General features: G+C 37.4%; 3 protein-coding genes and 1 long non-coding RNA gene across 4 annotated transcripts; all 4 read left to right on the top strand.

Moving 5' to 3' along the window:
- Positions 1 to 246: 246 nt before the first annotated feature.
- On the top strand, positions 247 to 3867 carry LOC306699711 (B-cell receptor CD22-like; the record flags this gene model as incomplete). The annotated part of the gene is made up of 4 exons (XM_079164432.1): positions 247 to 292; positions 686 to 811; positions 1186 to 1497; positions 3587 to 3867. The coding sequence occupies 4 exons, from the start codon at positions 247 to 249 to the stop codon at positions 3865 to 3867; spliced, it is 765 nt and encodes a 254-aa protein (XP_079020558.1).
- A 3589-nt stretch (positions 3868 to 7456) lies between these two features.
- Positions 7457 to 17039, top strand: LOC306699710 (uncharacterized protein; the record flags this gene model as incomplete). Its single annotated transcript, XM_079164431.1, has 11 exons — positions 7457 to 7502; positions 7896 to 8021; positions 8399 to 8704; positions 9074 to 9370; positions 9574 to 9885; positions 11541 to 11804; positions 12091 to 12405; positions 15399 to 15446; positions 15840 to 16190; positions 16340 to 16613; positions 17036 to 17039. 11 exons carry the CDS (start codon positions 7457 to 7459, stop codon positions 17037 to 17039), a joined length of 2343 nt encoding a protein of 780 aa, XP_079020557.1.
- Positions 12756 to 14243, top strand: LOC306699979. Its single transcript, XR_013767185.1, has 2 exons — positions 12756 to 12805; positions 12932 to 14243. It is a non-coding gene; the product is annotated as an uncharacterized lncRNA (long non-coding RNA).
- Positions 17040 to 17289: 250 nt separating the features above from the next.
- Positions 17290 to 19782, top strand: LOC306700517 (sialic acid-binding Ig-like lectin 7; the record flags this gene model as incomplete). Its single annotated transcript, XM_079165548.1, has 3 exons — positions 17290 to 17386; positions 17536 to 17847; positions 19502 to 19782. 3 exons carry the CDS (start codon positions 17290 to 17292, stop codon positions 19780 to 19782), a joined length of 690 nt encoding a protein of 229 aa, XP_079021674.1.
- Between the last annotated feature and the right edge of the window lie 1573 nt (positions 19783 to 21355).

Raw genomic sequence — 21355 nt, 5'->3', positions numbered from 1 at the left:
CTTTGTCTCAGAATCACAAACAGTCTTCACATTGATAAAGATCAAGAAGAAATGCAGGCTCAGCAAAACATGTCTCCATCAGCAACCTCTGCAAATATTGCATTCAATAGTTGCCTCATTAATAAACCTTACTCTAAAAATCTTAAATAATCTTTAAATCGTAGTTAATTAGGGATGAAATGCTGTAAACATGTGAATTGTTTCATGTGTAATCTCCAGAGTTTCTGCCTCTCCTGACACACAGAGATGGCTGCAGCTCTGACTCTCCTTCTCATTGCTTCTCTGCTGCAAGGTGAGCTGAAGTTCATTCACATATTGAATCATTGAGTATTAAAAATGATCACAAACTATCACTACACAATGTTAGTCAAGTATTCACACTACAGTACAACAGTATGTGTAATACATGCTGCAGCAAATGAAGAACACAGTGAGCTACAAAAGTGTTCTGCTTCCTTTTTCTTAAAACTTTAATCTGATGGCTGAATAATTAATTTAATCTAAACATCTAGAAAAATAAACACTGTGGGAACAAAGCAGAATCTTTACAGTCATCATTTTGGATTATTCTGTAAATAAGATATAGTGGTAAGATTTTAGCAAGTCAACCAAACAGTAAAATATCCTCATGAATGTAAAGTTTTATTCACTTGTTCTTATTCAAGATGTGTTTCTTGTGTTTCAGGTGCTCTGTGTGGAGAGTTGAAGGCATCTATGCCGCAGACTGTAGAGGTTCTTAGAGGATCCTGTGTGACCATCCCCTGCTCCTTTGAGATGAAGGACGGATATGAATCAGACTTAGATAACATATGTAGAGCAATGTGGATGATTGATCGGACAACTGCTGTGTTTAACAGCCGTAATCCACAAACAAGTACAAATAATGGAGAACTGAGAGGAGTCTTGACAAGAAAAGACTGCACCACAACCCTGAACAACATGCAACCTGCTAACAACAATAACTATTTCTTCAGGCTGGAATGTGACAATCGCCTGATATATACTTTTGATGAACAAATCTCTATTTCAGTCAAAGGTATTAAAGTCTGTTTAGCTACATTTCAATCATTCATTTCTCTTGTAGAACTGCTCTGACCTTGTTTTGCATTCATTGCATTTGTCAAGTAGTGAACAAAATGGAGAACTGATTGTTTAGTGACTGGTTCAAATGTACCTTCTCACCAGATGATCCTCCCAGACCGACTCTGACTCCGTCAGCACTGAAGGTGAAGGAGGGAACCTCAGTGAGTCTGACGTGCTCTGCTCCAGCTCCCTGTCTGTCTCATCCTCCAACTCTGACATGGACCCCCGACCTGGGTCAGAGTGTGGAGACACTGCAGGAGAATCAGGACAAAACTAAAGTCCAGACCTCTGTTGTGACCTTCACTGCCTCTAAAAACCATCACGGAGAGACAATCTCCTGTACGGCCACCTACAACAAACAAGATGGCAGCACTGAGTCAGCTGTTACTACAAGTTTAACAGCTGATATCTCATGTGAGTTCATTTATCCTCATTCATCGTAATTATATATATTATAATTGAAATGATCTCGTCTCTTAGCTTTCTTTGACTTAGTTTGAATCAGGGCGGAAATAATTAGTCTATTAATCCATTAATCATGTGACAGAATAATAAATGTCAACAATTTTGATAAGGGATTAATAGTTTGAATGTGATTTATGGTAAATTTATTTAAACTAAACATCGAGAAAAATAAACACTGCGGGAACAAAGCAGGAGATTTACAGTCATCATTTTGGATTAAAGAATAAGGTATAGTGGTGAGATTTTAGCAACGAAATTAAAGAGTAAAAAATCCTCATGATTGTAAAGTTTTATTCACTTGTTCTTATTCAAGATGTGTTTCTTGTGTTTCAGGTGACCCGTGTGGAGAGTTTAAAGCATCTATGCCGCAGACTGTAGAGGTTCTTAGAGGATCCTGTGTGACCATCCCCTGCTCCTTTGAGATGGACGACAGATATGAATTACTCTTAGATAAAACATGTAGAGCAGTGTGGATGAATTATCAGAGGACTGTTGTGTTTAACAGCAGTAATCCACAAACAAGTACAATAAATGGAGAACTGAGAGGAAACTTGACAAGAAAAGACTGCACCACCACCCTGAACAACATGCAACCTGCTAACAACAATAACTATTTCTTCAGGCTGGAATGTGACAATCGCCTGAAATATAATTTAGCTGAACACATCTCTATTTCAGTCACAGGTATTAAAGTCTGTTTACTTACATTTCAATCATTCATTTCTCTTGTAGAACTGCTCTGACCTTGTTTTGCATTCATTGCATTTGTCAAATAGTGAACAAAATGGAGAACTGATTGTTTAGTGACTGGTTCAAATGTACCTTCTCACCAGATGATCGTCCCAAACCGACTCTGACTCCGTCAGCACTGAAGGAGAAGGAGGGAGCCTCAGTGAGTTTGACGTGCTCTGCTCCAGCTCCCTGTCTGTCTCATCCTCCAACTCTGACATGGACCCCCGACCTGGGTGAGAGTGTGGAGACACTGCAGGAGAATCAGGACAAAACTAAAGTCCAGACCTCTGTTTTGACCTTCACTGCCTCTAAAAACCATCACGGAGAGACAATCTCCTGTACGGCCACCTACAACAAACAAGATGGCAGCACTGAGTCAGCTGTTAGAACAAGTTTAACAGCTGATATCTCATGTGAGTTCATTTATCCTCATTCATCGTAATTATAGATAATTTAATTGAAACTATCTCGTTTCTTAGCTTTCTTTGACTTAGTTTGAATCAGGACTGAAATAAATAGTGGATTAATCCATTAATCATGTGACAGAATAATAAATGTCAACAGTTTTGATAAAGGATTAATAGTTTTAATGCGATTGATTGATTGGAATACGCCTCTGGAAGATTTTGACGGGATTTTTCAGTTTTTCTACATTTTACAGACTGAAGTATTAATGTATCAAACGTAAAAGTAATTATCAGATTAAATGATGAAGTAAGCTCCTTAGTTGCAGCTCCAGTTCAAAGGTCAAACTTGTGACTTTCAGAAGACACAGAAACAGAAACATTAGAAACAGTAACCTGCATTCAAATGAGCTCCAGGATCAAAACTAAATCCTGAAAAATGTTCCCAATATTTCCTTCTGGAGTGCAGTGGAGAAAACTATTGTCAACATTATATGGTTTCCACAACTCTAAAATCTTGTTTATGCTTTACAATTTGCATATTAATTAGTATAGGCTTCAACACAGCTGGCTGGAAGTGCAGAAACAGCAGTAAGAGAGCTTTAAATTAGACTTTAGCAGCATGAATGAAGTGAATGTTCAGGTTGTCTGCAGCCTTCAATGGGTTGTTCCATGATGAACCAAGTCCGTTTACAAAAGGCAGAGCTGTGCTCTCTCGCTCTCTCTCTCCAATGATTCTGCATCAAGCTTTATCTCGTGCTGAGTCATCAAAGTGCAGTGGGTCGGACAAAACAAATATTAGTGTCAGCATACTGAATCTGTCTTTATTACAATACGTATATTTTAGAACTTACAAGAGACAACATAACATATACCAATAATATCTATATTTTGTCTTTCAGATTCCCCCAAACGCACCACCGTGTCAGTCCGTCCCTCTGGTCCAGTACCAGAGGGCAGTGATGTGACTCTGACATGCAGCAGTACTGCTAACCCAGCAGTAGAGAGCTACACCTGGTACAGAGCTGATGGAGCACAGGAGACTGTTGTTGGGACCGGAGCTGTTTTAAACATTAAAGCATCTAAAGACAACAGTTCTTTTTTCTGCAAGACAGAAAATATTATTGGAGCTGGACGATCCAACCTCAGTCAAATAGATGTTCAGTGTAAGGATCACATTTAAAGGTTTTGTGTTACTTAAAGCCATATTTCAGTAAATTGATTGAAATCGATTAGAAAGTTCTATCAAGTTATGAATTTATCCATCAAATGTTTTATGTAGGTATCCATAAAGCTCTTCATTGTATCTACTTATTTATGAGGCTTCCTGCCACTGACTCTGACCCATTCCCAGTCGATGCTGTGATCGCTTTCTAATTGATATCATTTTTATTTCTGCTAACCTAAATGACTTGAGACTAAACTCGTCTGTCTTCTCTGAATGCATTGCAGTTGCTCCTCAGATCCTGTCCTCATCTGACTGCATCAAAGCTGCAGACCAGCTCAACTGTTCCTGCAGGACTGTGGGAAATCCTTCTCCCACTTTACTCTGGTATCTGGATGGGTCACCTGTCAATCACTCTGACACGTTTGTAATAAGCAATGAGCCTCTAAATGACACAGGTCTGTGGAGCACCATCACTGTGAATGGACCACATGAGAGGGATCTTTCCACCTTGCTCTGCCGCAGCTCCAACTCTCTGGGATCTGCGACTCAACGATTCTGTGTCTCCAGCCTTGAGCCTCAGACATCTGCAGAAAGTCAAGGTCTGTATTCTGTGCACTGACTGTAAATGTTATTGGTAAGCTGGAAGCCTTTTTACATTTTTTTTTTATGTAGCTAATGACTACATATATGCACACTGTAGTGCACTGTATTTTCAACAATGCTTTACTGGTGTAACCTCCTACCGAAACCATGTATGCCTTCAGTAGGAGGTAAAGGCCAGGCTGTTTTTATAGAAGCGTTAGCGTTACTTCTCTTTATTGGCTGTCGTGTCTGCAACTTTACCATCAGTTCTCATGTCACCTTCTTAACTTAGTAGCGAGGTTTGTGGTGCCACCCATTTCTTCCTTTTTTTCCAGGAGTTGCAGTTCTTCTCTTGGCTGTTGCTGGTGTCTCTCTCAGTGTGAACGTCTTGTACACAGTCTGCGTGGCGTTCCTCTGGTATGTGATTTCACTGGATTGTACTTTTTGTAATGAAAGCTCTGTTGATGGAAGAGCAGTGCTGCTTTTAGAAAACAAAATACATATTTATTTACATCTATGGATTGTTCTTTGTTGTCCTCGCAGGAAATCCAGAAAGAGAGTGAAGCCGAAAGAAGTGGACCAAACTTACATGTCATTGGATCCCAGAGACAGATCTCCAGAGTATGATGTCATCGCCCAAACTTCAAGATGACTCTGTAAACATCCACTGATCTTAATAATCATCAAATAACTTTACTGAAGAATTTCTGTATTTCATATATTGAGACAAACGTGTGATTAGTGATATGAATGTTATTAATTCAATATTCTACGGGGGGTTGGGCTTTAAACAATGTAATTTAAATACTTTCTTACATTTTTGAGGTTATGTTGATCAAGAGTACATGTTTTATGAAGAACAGAAAATACATTTTGACTGAGGAGATATTCATCTCCTTCTAATGATTTTCTTCATAGGAAATAAAGAAAGAACGTGAAGCCAAATGTAGAGAACATGGTTTACACAGCATTGCATCAAACAGACCAGTCTCAGTAGTGTAGAGTCATTACAGAATGACGGTGACATCGTCCACTAAGTGCCTCGATGATTATTTGGCGACAACACAGAAATATTTCTTGGAATTTATTAAACTTCGACAAGTATACTCCAACGTAGCATATATTTACGTTTTAGTGTCATCACAGTACACAATAACACAGTAACATGAGCAGATACACAAAGTAATGCAACAGAGCACTGCAATAAATACTAAAGATACTAGCTCTGTGTAGTTTTTGGGGGGGTGGTTTTGTATTGTGCTGTATTATATTTCCAGGTGTACTTTGTCTCTTAAAGGTACAGTACATAGGGACCATGTATGTCATCAACACAGCAAACGGCTGAACTGAGTGAACTCTTCTCTCACATTCTGAGGTTCATATGTAGAGCTGTTGAGTTGAACTGTTTCACATCATAACATGTTGTATTACTGTCTGCCTCCTTTACATGACAATAATTAACAGTTCTGTATTATTTTTCACTTTGTATGACTGATGTTCTCATGGATGCAGCTTCATTTTTATTTAGTTTTCATTAAGTGTTGCATTAAATCATATTATAATTCAGTGTTGAATTTAATTTGACTGAGGATGAATCTGCTATCACCATATTTTTTTAAAGAAATGTAATAATTTACATAGCTGCAAGATCTCTCTACTATTTTATGATTATGTTAATTATCACAGGAAAGTTAATTGATTATATGTCATCGCCTTCTCCATCCAGATTCACTGGTCAGTCTGTAGATTATACTATCCAGTCTAGTTGGTGTGATTTCAGTATATAGTTTAAATATATGAATGTTTTATAATATCTGTGCAAATTGCTTTGACAATAAAGGCTCATTATAGGTTTTTTATTGTGTCTTAATCATTTGCAGAAATTCCCTTTACCAGGTTGGTAATGCAAACATGTTTCATTTTAGGCAAAAAGACTCAATATTTGGATGAAAAAAGAATATATATGTGTGTAAAGTAAAAGCTCGGTTTAGAAAAAATGTGGGACTGTCTAAAATCATTTCTGATAAATACGTACATTTCATAGTCGCACCCATGCCCCCTTTAGTGACTTCCTCATTTTCAAGTCTTGCTGTTGTTTGAAAAAGCAGCACAACTTTTAAGGAACTTCACTTCTCTTCACATCTTCCATCTATCTGCTCGAAAGACCCGAAGAAAATGTAAGTCATCATCTCTTTTTATGACAAATATAAATCATCAAAACGGGTTTCAAATTAAATATTAAATACTTAAAACGTAAACATTAATTAAATATACTTCAGAACAATGAATCATTTCAAAAGTAACATTTAAATAAATGTGTCTAAGGGGGCAAAACTTTGAAACTTTTAAGCCGTCATGTGTTTGTGTTTTTGGACGTTGTTCCTTTTGAAAATATTTGCCTAAAACAATAACTCTGTTAATACATTTAAAGATATAAATAAAATAAACTGTTTGATCGTCGGTTTTGCGTTCAGCAATTACCTTCCTGTTTTTCCATTTCATCATCATTTCTTCTTACAAGTTTTACAAGTTAAATTAAGCAGCATGTTGTTTCAGTGATAGACTGAATATTAAAGCATAACAAACAAGTATTTGTTTTTCTCTCACACTCAGTAGAAACACTAAACCAGTATTACTCTTTAGATGAATATCTCCATCACCAGCTTTCATAAAAGCCTGGCAAATTAGTAAAAAAAAGTAATTTAAATGAGTAATGTTTAAATTAATTGTTGACACACCTAAAGTAATTTAATTTAGTTTGGATTCAGTTGAGTTTCATTGTCTCAGAATCACAAACAGTCTTCACATTGATAAAGATCAAGAAGAAATGCAGGCTCAGCAAAACATGTCTCCATCAGCAACCTCTGCAAATATTGCATTCAATAGTTGCCTCATTAATAAACCTTACTCTAAAAATCTTAAATAATCTTTAAATCGTAGTTAATTAGGGATGAAATGCTGTAAACATGTGAATTGTTTCATGTGTAATCTCCAGAGTTTCTGCCTCTCCTGACACACAGAGATGGCTGCAGCTCTGACTCTCCTTCTCATTGCTTCTCTGCTGCAAGGTGAGCTGAAGTTCATTCACATATTGAATCATTGAGTATTAAAAATGATCACAAACTATAACTATGCAATGTTAGTCAAGTATTCACACCACAGAACAACAGTATGTGTAATACATGCTGCAGCAAATGAAGAACACAGTGAGCTACAAAAGTGTTCTGCTTCCTTTTTCTTAAAACTTTAATCTGATGGCTGAATAATTTATTTAATCTAAACATCTAGAAAAATAAACACAGTGGGAACAAAGCAGAATCTTTACAGTCATCATATTAGATTATTCTAAGAATAAGATATAGTGATGAGATTTTTGCAAGTCAACCAAACAGTAAAGAATCCTCATGACTGTAAAGTTGTATTCACTTGTTCTTATTCAAGATGTGTTTCTTGTGTTTCAGGTGCTCTGTGTGGAGAGTTTAAGGCATCTATGCTGCAGACTGTAGAGGTTCTTAAAGGATCCTGTGTGACCATCCGCTGCTCCTTTGTGATGGACGGCGGATATGAATCAGACTTAGATAACACATGTAGAGCAGTGTGGATGTATAATGATAAGACAACTGTTGTGTTTAACAGCAGTAATCTAAAAACAAGTACAAATAATGGAGAACTGAGAGGAGACTTGACAAGAAAAGACTGCACCACAACCCTGAACAACATGCAACCTGCTAACAACAATAACTATTTCTTCAGACTGGAATGTGACAATCGCCTGAAATATACTTTTCATGAACACATCTCTATTTCATTCACAGGTATTAAAGTCTGTTTACTTACATTTCACTCATTAATTTCTCTTGTAGAACTGCTCTGACCTTGTTTTGCATTCATTGCTTTTGTCAAATAGTGAACAAAATGGAGAACTGATTGTTTAGTGACTGGTTCAAATGTACCTTCTCACCAGATGATCGTCCCAGACCGACTCTGACTCCGTCAGCACTGAAGGTGAAGGAGGGAACCTCAGTGAGTCTGACGTGCTCTACTCCAGCTCCCTGTCTGTCTCATCCTCCAACTCTGACATGGACAACCGACCTGGGTAAGAGTGTGGAGACACTGCAGGAGAATAAGAACAAAACTAAGATCTCTGTTTTGACCTTCACTGCCTCTAAAAACCATCACGGAGAGACAATCTCCTGTACGGCCACCTACAACAAACAAGATGGCAGCACTGAGTCAGCTGTTACTACAAGTTTAACAGCTGATATCTCATGTGAGTTCATTTATCCTCATTCATTGTAATTATAGATATTAAAATTGAAATTATCTCGTCTCTTAGCTTTCTTGACTTTTTTAAACAGGGCTGAAATAATTAGTATATTAATCCATTAATTATGTTACAGAATAATAAATGTCAACAGATTTGATAAAGGATTAATAGTTTTAATGTGATAGATGGTATATTTATTTAATCTAAACATCTAGAAAGATAAACACTGTGGGAACAAAGCAGAAGATTTAAAGTCGTTATCTTGGATTATTCTAAGAATAAGGTATAGTGGTGAGATTTTAGTAAAAAGTCCTCATGACTGTAAAGTTTTATTCACTTGTTCTTATTCAAGATGTGTTTCTTGTGTTTCAGGTGACCGGTGTGGAGAGTTTAAAGCATCTATGCCGCAGACTATAAAGGTTCTTAGAGGATCCTGTGTGACCATCCCCTGCTCCTTTGAGATGGACGACAGATATGAATTACTCTTAGATAAAACATGTAGAGCAGTGTGGATGAATTATCAGAGGACTGTTGTGTTTAACAGCAGTAATCCACAAACAAGTACAATAAATGGAGAACTGAGAGGAAACTTGACAAGAAAAGACTGCACCACCACCCTGAACAACATGCAACCTGCTAACAACATTAACTATTTCTTCAGGCTGGAATGTGACAATCGCCTGAAATATAATTTAGCTGAACACATCTCTATTTCAGTCACAGGTATTAAAGTCTGTTTACTTACATTTCAATCATTCATTTCTCTTGTAGAACTGCTCTGACCTTGTTTTGCATTCATTGCATTTGTCAAATAGTGAACAAAATGGAGAACTGATTGTTTAGTGACTGGTTCAAATGTACCTTCTCACCAGATGATCGTCCCAAACCGACTCTGACTCCGTCAGCACTGAAGGTGAAGGAGGGAGCCTCAGTGAGTTTGACGTGCTCTGCTCCAGCTCCCTGTCTGTCTCATCCTCCAACTCTGACATGGACCCCCGACCTGGGTGAGAGTGTGGAGACACTGCAGGAGAATCAGGACAAAACTAAAGTCCAGACCTCTGTTGTGACCTTCACTGCCTCTAAAGACCATCACGGAGAGACAATCTCCTGTACGGCCACCTACAACAAACAAGATGGCAGCACTGAGTCAGCTGTTAGTACAAGTTTAACAGCTGATATCTCATGTGAGTTCATTTATCCTCATTCATCGTAATTATAGATATTATAATTTAAATGATCTTGTCTCTTAGCTTTCTTTGACTTAGTTTGAATCAGGACTGAAATAACTTGTTGATTATCCATTAATTGTGTGACAGAATAATAAATGTCAACAGTTTGGATAAAGGATTAATAGTTTTAATGCGATTGATTGATTGGAATACGCCTCTGGTAAATTTTGACATGGAAATTTCAGTTTTTCTACATTTTACAGACTGAAGTATTAATGTATTAAACGTAAAAGTAAATATCAGATTAAATGATGAAGTAAACTCCTTAGTTGCAGCTCCAGTTCAAAGGTCAAATGTGTGACTTTCAGAAGACACAGAAACAGAAACATTAGAAACAGTAACCTGCATTCAAATGAGCTCCAGGATCAAAACTAAATCCTGAAAAATGTTCCCAATATTTCCTTCTGGAGTGCAGTGGAGAAAACTATTGTCAACATCATATGTTTTCCACAACTCTAAAATCTTGTTTATGCTTTACAATTTGCATATTAATTAGTATAAGCTTCAACACAGCTGGCTGGAAGTGCAGAAACAGCAGTAAGAGAGCTTTAAATTAGACTTTAGCAGCACGAATGAAGTGAATGTTCAGGTTGTTCCATGATGAACCAAGTCTGTTTACAAAAGGCAGAGCTGTGCTCTCTCGCTCTCTCTCTCCAATGATTCTGCATCAAGCTTTATCTCGTGCTGAGTCATCAAAGTGCAGTGGGTCGGATCCCCAAGAACAAGAAAATAAAGAGACCATAAATACATAATCTGCCTTTATTTCAAAACAAATACCAGATTATATTACTTCTATAAATTATACAAATTATTTATTCTTCATTTTTCAGATTCACCCAAACACACCACAGTGTCAGTCCGTCCCTCTGGTTCAGTACCAGAGGGCAGTGATGTGACTCTGACATGTAGCAGTACTGCTAACCCAGCAGTAGAGAGCTACACCTGGTACAGAGCTGATGGAGCACAGGAGACTGTTATCGGGACCGGAGCTGTTTTAAACATTAAAGCATCTAAAGACGACAGTTCTTTTTACTGCAAGACTGAAAATTATATTGGAGCTGGACGATCTAACCTCAGTCAAATAGATGTTCAGTGTAAGGATCAAATTGTCAAACTGATCTTGTTCTATATGTCCTGAACATCTGATTGAATTAACATACTTAGTCATTAATTGGTTTATTTAAATGTTTATAGGATCCTATGTTTAGGATGTGAACATTTTCAATTTCAACGCCCCGCATGTTGTTATCAAAAGGACACTTTTTTATTCAACACTACTAGATTATCCTTTTTATGCTTCAATTCTCCACACGTTACTACAGGCCAGTCAATCAGTTACTGGTGGAAACTCATTAAGTACTCGTTAATATTTTAAAATAATACTAGTTCCCATGTTGTATTTATACAGGTATTTGCACTTTGAAGTCAAATCTATTTGGGAAAGGAAGAGTTGCAAACTCTCTCTCTGCCCAGCAGTCTTACAAACCAGAGAGGACAAAACAAATATTAGTGTCAGCATACTGAATCTGTCTTCATTACAATACATATATTTTAGAACTTACAAGAGACAACATAACATATACCAATAATATCTATATTTTGTTTTTCAGATTCCCCCAAACACACCACCGTGTCAGTCCGTCCCTCTGGTCCAGTACCAGAGGGCAGTGATGTGACTCTGACATGCAGCGGTACTGCTAACCCAGCAGTAGAGAACTACACCTGGTACAGAGCTGATGGAGCACAGGAGACTGTTGTTGGGACCGGAGCTGCTTTAAACATTAAAGCATCTAAAGACGACAGTTCTTTTTACTGCAAGACAGAAAATATTATTGGAGCTGGACGATCCAACCTCAGTCAAATAGATGTTCAGTGTAAGGATCACATTTAAAGGTTTTGTGTTACTTAAAGCCATGTTTCAGTAAATTGATTGAAATCGATTAGAAAGTTCTATCAGGTTATGAATTTATCCATCAAATGTTTTATGTAGGTATCCATAAAGCTCTTCATTGTATCTACTTATTTATGAGGCTTCCTGCCACTGACTCTGACCCATTCCCAGTCGATGCTGTGATCGCTTTCTAATTGATATCATTTTTATTTCTGCTAACCTAAATGACTTGAGACTAAACTCGTCTGTCTTCTCTGAATGCATTGCAGTTGCTCCTCAGATCCTGTCCTCATCTGACTGCATCAAAGCTGCAGACCAGCTCAACTGTTCCTGCAGGACTGTGGGAAATCCTTCTCCCACTTTACTCTGGTATCTGGATGGGTCACCTGTCAATCACTCTGACACGTTTGTAATAAGCAATGAGCCTCTAAATGACACAGGTCTGTGGAGCACCATCACTGTGAATGGACCACATGAGAGGGATCTTTCCACCTTGCTCTGCCGCAGCTCCAACTCTCTGGGATCTGCGACTCAGCGATTCTGTGTCTCCAGCCTTGAGCCTCAGACATCTGCAGAAAGTCAAGGTCTGTATTCTGTGCACTGACTGTAAATGTTATTGGTAAGCTGGAAGCCTTTTTACATTTTTTTTTAATGTAGCTAATGACTACATATATGCACACTGTAGTGCACTGTATTTTCAACAATGCTTTACTGGTGTAACCTCCTACCGAAACCATGTATGCCTTCAGTAGGAGGTAAAGGCCAGGCTGTTTTTATAGAAGCGTTAGCGTTACTTCTCTTTATTGGCTGTCGTGTCTGCAACTTTACCATCAGTTCTCATGTCACCTTCTTAACTTAGTAGCGAGGTTTGTGGTGCCACCCATTTATTCCTTTTTTTCCAGGAGTTGCAGTTCTTCTCTTGGCTGTTGCTGGTGTCTCTCTCAGTGTGAACGTCTTGTACACAGTCTGCGTGGCGTTCCTCTGGTATGTGATTTCACTGGATTGTACTTTTTGTAATGAAAGCTCTGTTGATGGAAGAGCAGTGCTGCTTTTAGAAAACAAAATACATATTTATTTACATCTATGGATTGTTCTTTGTTGTCCTCGCAGGAAATCCAGAAAGAGAGTGAAGCCGAAAGAAGTGGACCAAACTTACATGTCATTGGATCCCAGAGACAGATCTCCAGAGTATGATGTCATCGCCCAAACTTCAAGATGACTCTGTAAACATCCACTGATCTTAATAATCATCAAATAACTTTACTGAAGGATTTCTGTATTTCATATATTGAGACAAACGTGTGATTAGTGATATGAATGTTATTAATTCAATATTCTACGGGGGGTTGGGCTTTAAACAATGTAATTTAAATACTTTCTTACATTTTTGAGGTTATGTTGATCAAGAGTAAATGTTTTATGAAGAACAGAAAATACATTTTGACTGAGGAGATATTCATCTCCTTCTAATGATTTTCTTCATAGGAAATAAAGAAAGAACGTGAAGCCAAATGTAGAGAACATGGTTTACACAGCATTGCATCAAACAGACCAGTCTCAGTAGTGTAGAGTCATTACAGAATGACGGTGACATCGTCCACTAAGTGCCTCGATGATTATTTGGCGACAACACAGAAATATTTCTTGGAATTTATTAAACTTCGACAAGTATAGTCCAACGTAGCATAAATTTACGTTTTAGTGTCATCACAGTACACAATAACACAGTAACATGAGCAGATACACAAAGCAATGCAACAGAGCACTGCAATAAATACTAGAGATACTAGCTCTGTGTAGTTTTTGGGGGGGTGGTTTTGTATTGTGCTGTATTATATTTCCAGGTGTACTTTGTCTCTTAAAGGTACAGTACATAGGGACCATGTATGTCATCAACACAGCAAACGGCTGAACTGAGTGAACTCTTCTCTCACATTCTGAGGTTCATATGTAGAGCTGTTGAGTTGAACTGTTTCACATCATAACATGTTGTATTACTGTCTGCCTCCTTTACATGACAATAATTAACAGTTCTGGCTTATTTTTCACTTTGCATTACTGATGTTCTCATGGATGCAGCTTTATTTTTATTTAGTTTTCATTAAGTGTTGCATTAAATCATATTATAATTCAGTGTTGAATTGAATTTGACTGAGGATGAATCTGCTATCACCATATTTTTTTAAAGAAATGTAATAATTTACAAAGCTGCAAGATCTCTTTGCTGTTTTATAATTATGTTAATTATCACAGGAAAGTTAATTGATTATATGTCATCGCCTTCTCCATCCAGATTCACTGGTCAGTCTGTAGATTATACTATCCAGTCTAGTTGGTGTGATTTCAGTATATAGTTTAAATATATGAATGTTTTATAATATCTGTGCAAATTGCTTTGACAATAAAGGCTCATTATAGGTTTTTTATTGTGTCTTAATCATTTGCAGAAATTCCCTTTACCAGGTTGGTAATGCAAACATGTTGTTTCATTTTAGGCAAAAAGACTCAATATTTGGATGAAAAAAGAATATATATGTGTGTAAAGTAAAAGCTCGGTTTAGAAAAAATGTGGGACTGTCTAAAATCATTTCTGATAAATACGTACATTTCATAGTCGCACCCATGCGCCCTTTAGTGACTTCCTCATTTTCAAGTCTTGCTGTTGTTTGAAAAAGCAGCACAACTTTTAAGGAACTTCACTTCTCTTCACATCTTCCATCTATCTGCTCGAAAGACCCGAAGAAAATGTAAGTCATCATCTCTTTTTATGACAAATATAAATCATCAAAACGGGTTTCAAATTAAATATTAAATACTTAAAACGTAAACATTGATTAAATATACTTTAATTAAAAGTAAAAATTAAAATAAATGTGTCTAAGGGGGCAACACTTTGAAACTTTTAAGCCGTCATGTGTTTGTGTTTTTGGACGTTGTTCCTTTTGAAAATATTTGCCTAAAACAATAACTCTGTTAATACATTTAAAGATATAAATAAAATAAACTGTTTGATCGTCGGTTTTGCGTTCAGCAATTACCTTCCTGTTTATCCATTTCATCATCACTTCTTCTTACAAGTTTTACAAGTTAAAATAAGCAGCATGTTGTTTCAGTGATGAACTGAATATTAAAGCATAACAAACAAGTATTTGTTTTTCTCTCACACTCAGTAGAAACACTAAACCAGTATTACTCTTTAGATGAATATCTCCATCACCAGCTTTCATAAAAGCCTGGCAAATTAGTAAAAAAAAGTAATTTAAATGAGTAATGTTTAAATTAATTGTTGACACACCTAAAGTAATTTAATTTAGTTTGGATTCAGTTGAGTTTCTTTGTCTCAGAATCACAAACAGTCTTCACATTGATAAAGATCAAAAAGAAATGCAGGCTCAGCAAAACATGTCTCCATCAGCAACCTCTGCAAATATTGCATTCAATAGTTGCCTCATTAATAAACCTTACTCTAAAAATCTTAAATAATCTTTAAATCGTAGTTAATTAGGGATGAAATGCTGTAAACATGTGAATTGTTTCATGTGTAATCTCCAGAGTTTCTGCCTCTCCTGACACACAGAGATGGCTGCAGCTCTGACTCTCCTTCTCATTGCTTCTCTGCTGCAAGGTGAGCTGAAGTTCATTCACATATTGAATCATTGAGTATTAAAAATGATCACAAACTATCACTACACAATGTTAGTCAAGTATTCACACTACAGTACAACAGTATGTGTAATACATGCTGCAGCAAATGAAGAACACAGTGAGCTACAAAAGTGTTCTGCTTCCTTTTTCTTAAAACTTTAATCTGATGGCTGAATAATTAATTTAATCTAAACATCTAGAAAAATAAACACTGTGGGAACAAAGCAGAATCTTTACAGTCATCATTTTGGATTATTCTGTAAATAAGATATAGTGGTAAGATTTTAGCAAGTCAACCAAACAGTAAAATATCCTCATGAATGTAAAGTTTTATTCACTTGTTCTTATTCAAGATGTGTTTCTTGTGTTTCAGGTGCTCTGTGTGGAGAGTTGAAGGCATCTATGCCGCAGACTGTAGAGGTTCTTAGAGGATCCTGTGTGACCATCCCCTGCTCCTTTGAGATGAAGGACGGATATGAATCAGACTTAGATAACACATGTAGAGCAATGTGGATGATTGATCGGACAACTGCTGTGTTTAACAGCCGTAATCCACAAACAAGTACAAATAATGGAGAACTGAGAGGAGTCTTGACAAGAAAAGACTGCACCACCACCCTGAACAACATGCAACCTGCTAACAACAATAACTATTTCTTCAGGCTGGAATGTGACAATCGCCTGATATATACTTTTGATGAACAAATCTCTATTTCAGTCAAAGGTATTAAAGTCTGTTTAGCTACATTTCAATCATTCATTTCTCTTGTAGAACTGCTCTGACCTTGTTTTGCATTCATTGCATTTGTCAAATAGTGAACAAAATGGAGAACTGATTGTTTAGTGACTGGTTCAAATGTACCTTCTCACCAGATGATCCTCCCAGACCGACTCTGACTCCGTCAGCACTGAAGGTGAAGGAGGGAACCTCAGTGAGTCTGACGTGCTCTGCTCCAGCTCCCTGTCTGTCTCATCCTCCAACTCTGACATGGACCCCCGACCTGGGTGAGAGTGTGGAGACACTGCAGGAGAATCAGGACAAAACTAAAGTCCAGACCTCTGTTGTGACCTTCACTGCCTCTAAAAACCATCACGGAGAGACAATCTCCTGTACGGCCACCTACAACAAACAAGATGGCAGCACTGAGTCAGCTGTTACTACAAGTTTAACAGCTGATATCTCATGTGAGTTGATTTATCCTCATTCATCGTAATTATAGATATTATAATTGAAATGATCTCGTCTCTTAGCTTTCTTTGACTTAGTTTGAATCAGGGCTGAAATAATTAGTCTATTAATCCATTAATCATGTGACAGAATAATAAACGTCAACAATTTTGATAAAGGATTAATAGTTTTAATGCGATTTATGGTAAATTTATTTAAACTAAACATCGAGAAAAATAAACACAGTGGGAACAAAGCAGGAGATTTACAGTCATCATTTTGGATTAAAGAATAAGGTATAGTGGTAAGATTTTAGCAACGAAATTGAAGAGTGAAATATCCTCATGATTGTAAAGTTTTATTCACTTGTTCTTATTCAAGATGTGTTTCTTGTGTTTCAGGTGACCCGTGTGGAGAGTTTAAGGCATCTATGCTGCAGACTGTAGAGGTTCTTAGAGGATCCTGTGTGACCATCCCCTGCTCCTTTGAGATACCGGACAAATACGAATCAAACTTACATAACACATGTGGAGCAGTGTGGATGACTGATCAGAAGACTGTTGTGTTTAACAGCAGTAATCCACAAACAAGTACAATAAATGGAGAACTGAGTGGAGACTTGAAAAAAAAAGACTGCACCACAACCCTGAACAACATGCAACCTGCTAACAACAATAACTATTTCTTCAGGCTGGATTGTGACAATCGCCTGAAATATAATTTTGCTGAACAAATCTCTATTTCATTCACAGGTATTAAAGTCTGTTTAACTACATTTCACTCATTCATTTCTCTTGTAGAACTGCTCTGACCTTGTTTTGCATTCATTGCATTTGTCAAATAGTGAACAAAATGGAGAACTGATTGTTTAGTGACTGGTTCAAATGTACCTTCTCACCAGCTGATCCTCCCAGACCGACTCTGACTCCGTCAGCACTGAAGGTGAAGGAGGGAACCTCAGTGAGTTTGACGTGCTCTGCTCCAGCTCCCTGTCTGTCTCATCCTCCAACTCTGACATGGACCCCCGACCTGGGTGAGAGTGTGAAGACACTGCAGGAGAATCAGGACAAAACTAAAGTCCAGACCTCTGTTGTGACCTTCACTGCCTCTAAAAACCATCACGGAGAGACAATCTCCTGTACGGCCACCTACAACAAACAAGATGGCAGCACTGAGTCAGCTGTTTATACAAGTTTAACAGCTGATATCTCATGTGAGTTCATTTATCCTCATTCATCGTAATTATAGATAATTTAATTCAAATGATCTTGTATCTTAGCTTTCTTTGACTTAGTTTGAATCAGGGCTGAAATATTTAGTGTATTAATCCATTAATCATGTGACAGAACAATAAATGTCAACAATTTTGATAAGGGATTAATAGTTTTAATGCGATTGATTGATTGGAATACGCCTCTGGAAAGGTTTGACGGGGATTTTTCAGTTTTACTACATTTTACAGACTGAAGTATTAATGTATTAAACGTAAAAGTAAATGTCAGAATAAATGATGAAGTAAGCTCCTTAGTTGCAGCTCCAGTTCAAAGGTCAAATTTGTGACTTTCAGAAGACACAGAAACATTAGAAACAGTAACTTTCATTCAAATGAGCTCCAGGATGAAAAATAAATCGTGAGAAATTGAAGTGCAGTGGAGAAAACTATTGCCAACATCATATGGTTTCCACAACTCTAAAATCTTGTTTATGCTTTACAATTTGCATATTAATTAGTATAGGCTTCAACACAGCTGGCTGGAAGTGCAGAAACAGCAGTAAGAGAGCTTTAAATTAGACTTTAGCAGCATGAATGAAGTGAATGTTCAGGTTGTCTGCAGCCTTCAATGGGTTGTTCCATGATGAACCAAGTCCGTTCACAAAAGGCAGAGCTGTGCTCTCTCGCTCTCTCTCTCCAATGATTCTGCATCAAGCTTTATCTCGTGCTGAGTCATCAAAGTGCAGTGGGTCGGATCCCCAAGAACAAGAAAATAAAGAGACCATAAATACATAATCTGCCTTTATTTCAAAACAAATACCAGATTATATTACTTCTATAAATTATGCAAATTATTTATTATTCATTTTTCAGATTCACCCAAACACACCACCGTGTCAGTCCGTCCCTCTGGTCCAGTACCAGAGGGCAGTGATGTGACTCTGACATGCAGCGGTACTGCTAACCCAGCAGTAGAGAGCTACACCTGGTACAGAGCTGATGGAGCACAGGAGACTGTTGTTGGGACCGGAGCTGTTTTAAACATTAAAGCATCTAAAGACAACAGTTCTTTTTACTGCAAGACAGACAATATTATTGGAGCTGGACGTTCCAACCTCAGTCAAATAGATGTTCAGTGTATGTATCAAATTGTCAAACTGATCTTGTTCTATATGTCCTGAACATCTGATTTAATTAACATATTTAGTCATTATTTGGTTTATTTAAATGTTTATAGGATCCTATGTTTAGGATGTGAACATTTTCAATTTCAACGCCCAAGCGTGTTGTTATCAAAAGGACACTTTTTTATTCAATACTACTAGATTATCCTTTTTATGCTTCAATTCTCCACACGTTACTACAGGCCAGTCAATCAGTTACTGGTGGAAACTCGTTAAGTACTAGTTAATATTTTAAAATAATACTAGTTCCCATGTTGTATTTATACAGGTATTTGCACTTTGAAGTCAAATCTATTTGGGAAAGGAAGAGTTGCAAACTATCTCTCTGCCCAGCAGTCTTACAAACCAGAGAGGAGAAAACAAATATTAGTCTCAGCATACTGAATCTGTCTTTATTACAATACGTATATTTTAGAACTTACAAGAGACAACATAACATATACCAATAATATCTATATTTTGTTTTTCAGATTCACCCAAAGACACCACCGTGTCAGTCCGTCCCTCTGGTCCAGTACCAGAGGGCAGTGATGTGACTCTGACATGCAGCAGTACTGCTAACCCAGCAGTAGAGAACTACACCTGGTACAGAGCTGATGGAGCACAGGAGACTGTTGTTGGGACCGGAGCTGCTTTAAACATTAAAGCATCTAAAGACAACAGTTCTTTTTACTGCAAGACAGAAAATATTATTGGAGCTGGACGATCCAACCTCAGTCAAATAGATGTTCAGTGTAAGGATCACATTTAAAGGTTTTGTGTTACTTAAAGCCATATTTCAGTAAATTGATTGAAATCGATTAGAAAGTTCTATCAAGTTATGAATTTATCCATCAAATGTTTTATGTAGGTATCCATAAAGCTCTTCATTTTATCTACTTATTTATGAGGCTTCCTGCCACTGACTCTGACCCATTCCCAGTCGATGCTGTGATCGCTTTCTAATTGATATCATTTTTATTTCTGCTAACCTAAATGACTTGAGACTAAACTCGTCTGTCTTCTCTGAATGCATTGCAGTTGCTCCTCAGATCCTGTCCTCATCTGACTGCATCAAAGCTGCAGACCAGCTCAACTGTTCCTGCAGGACTGTGGGAAATCCTTCTCCCATTTTACTCTGGTATCTGGATGGGTCACTTGTCAATCATTCTGACACGTTTGTAATAAACAATGAGCCTCTAAATGACACAGGTCTGTGGAGCACCATCACTGTGAATGCACCACATGAGAGGGATCTTTCCACCTTGCTCTGCCGCAGCTCCAACTCTCTGGGATCTGCTACTCAACGATTTTATGTCTACAGCCTTGAGCCTCAGACATCTGCAGAAAGTCAAGGTCTGTATTCTGTGCACTGACTGTAAATGTTACTGGTAAGATGGAAGCCTTTTTAAATTTTTTTTTTATTTAGCTAATGACTACATATATGCACACTGTAGTAAACTGTATTTTCAACAATGCTTTACTGGTGTAACCTCCTACCGAAACCATGTATGCCTTCAGTAGGAGGTAAAGGCCAGGCTGTTCTTATAGAAGCGTTAGCGTCACTTCTCTTTATTGGCTGTCGTGTCTGCAACTTTACCATCAGTTCTCATGTCACCTTCTTAACTTAGCAGCGAGGTTTGTGGTGCAACCCATTTCTTCCTTTATTTCCAGGAGTTGCAGTTCTTCTCTTGGCTGTTGCTGGTGTCTCTCTCAGTGTGAACGTCCTGTACACAGTCTGCGTGGCGTTCCTCTGGTATGTGATTTCACTGGATTGTACTGTTTGTAATGCAGTGCTGCTTTTAGAAAACAAAGTACATATTTATTTATATCTATGGATTGTTCTTTGTTGTCCTCAAAGGAAATCCAGAAAGAGAGTGAAGCCAAAAGAAGTGGACCAAACTTACATGTCATTGGATCCCAGAGACAAATCTCCAGAGTATGATGTCATCGCCCAAACTTCAAGATGATTCTGTAAACATCCACTGATCTTAATAATCATCAAATAACTTTACTGAAGGATTTCTGTGTTTCATATATTGAGACAAACGTGTGATTAGTGATATGAATGTTATTAAATCAATATTCTGCGCGGGGTTGGGCTTTAAACAATGTCATTTAAATACTTTCTTAAATGTTTGAGGTTATGTTGATCAAGAGTAAATGTTTTATTAAGAACAGAAAATACATTTTGACTGAGGAGATATTCATCTCCTTCTAATGATTTTCTTCATGAATAAAGAAAGAACGTGAAGCCAAATGTAGAGAACACGGTTTACACAGCATTGGATCAAACAGACCAGTCTCAGTAGTGTAGAGTCATTACAGAATGACGGTGACATCGT

This window comes from Pholis gunnellus, assembly GCF_910591455.1.
Source record: "Pholis gunnellus genome assembly, chromosome: 8".
NCBI classification, from domain to species: domain Eukaryota; kingdom Metazoa; phylum Chordata; class Actinopteri; order Perciformes; family Pholidae; genus Pholis; species Pholis gunnellus.
Note: the sequence above shows the minus strand (reverse complement) of the source record. Positions and strands in the feature narration are given on the sequence as shown.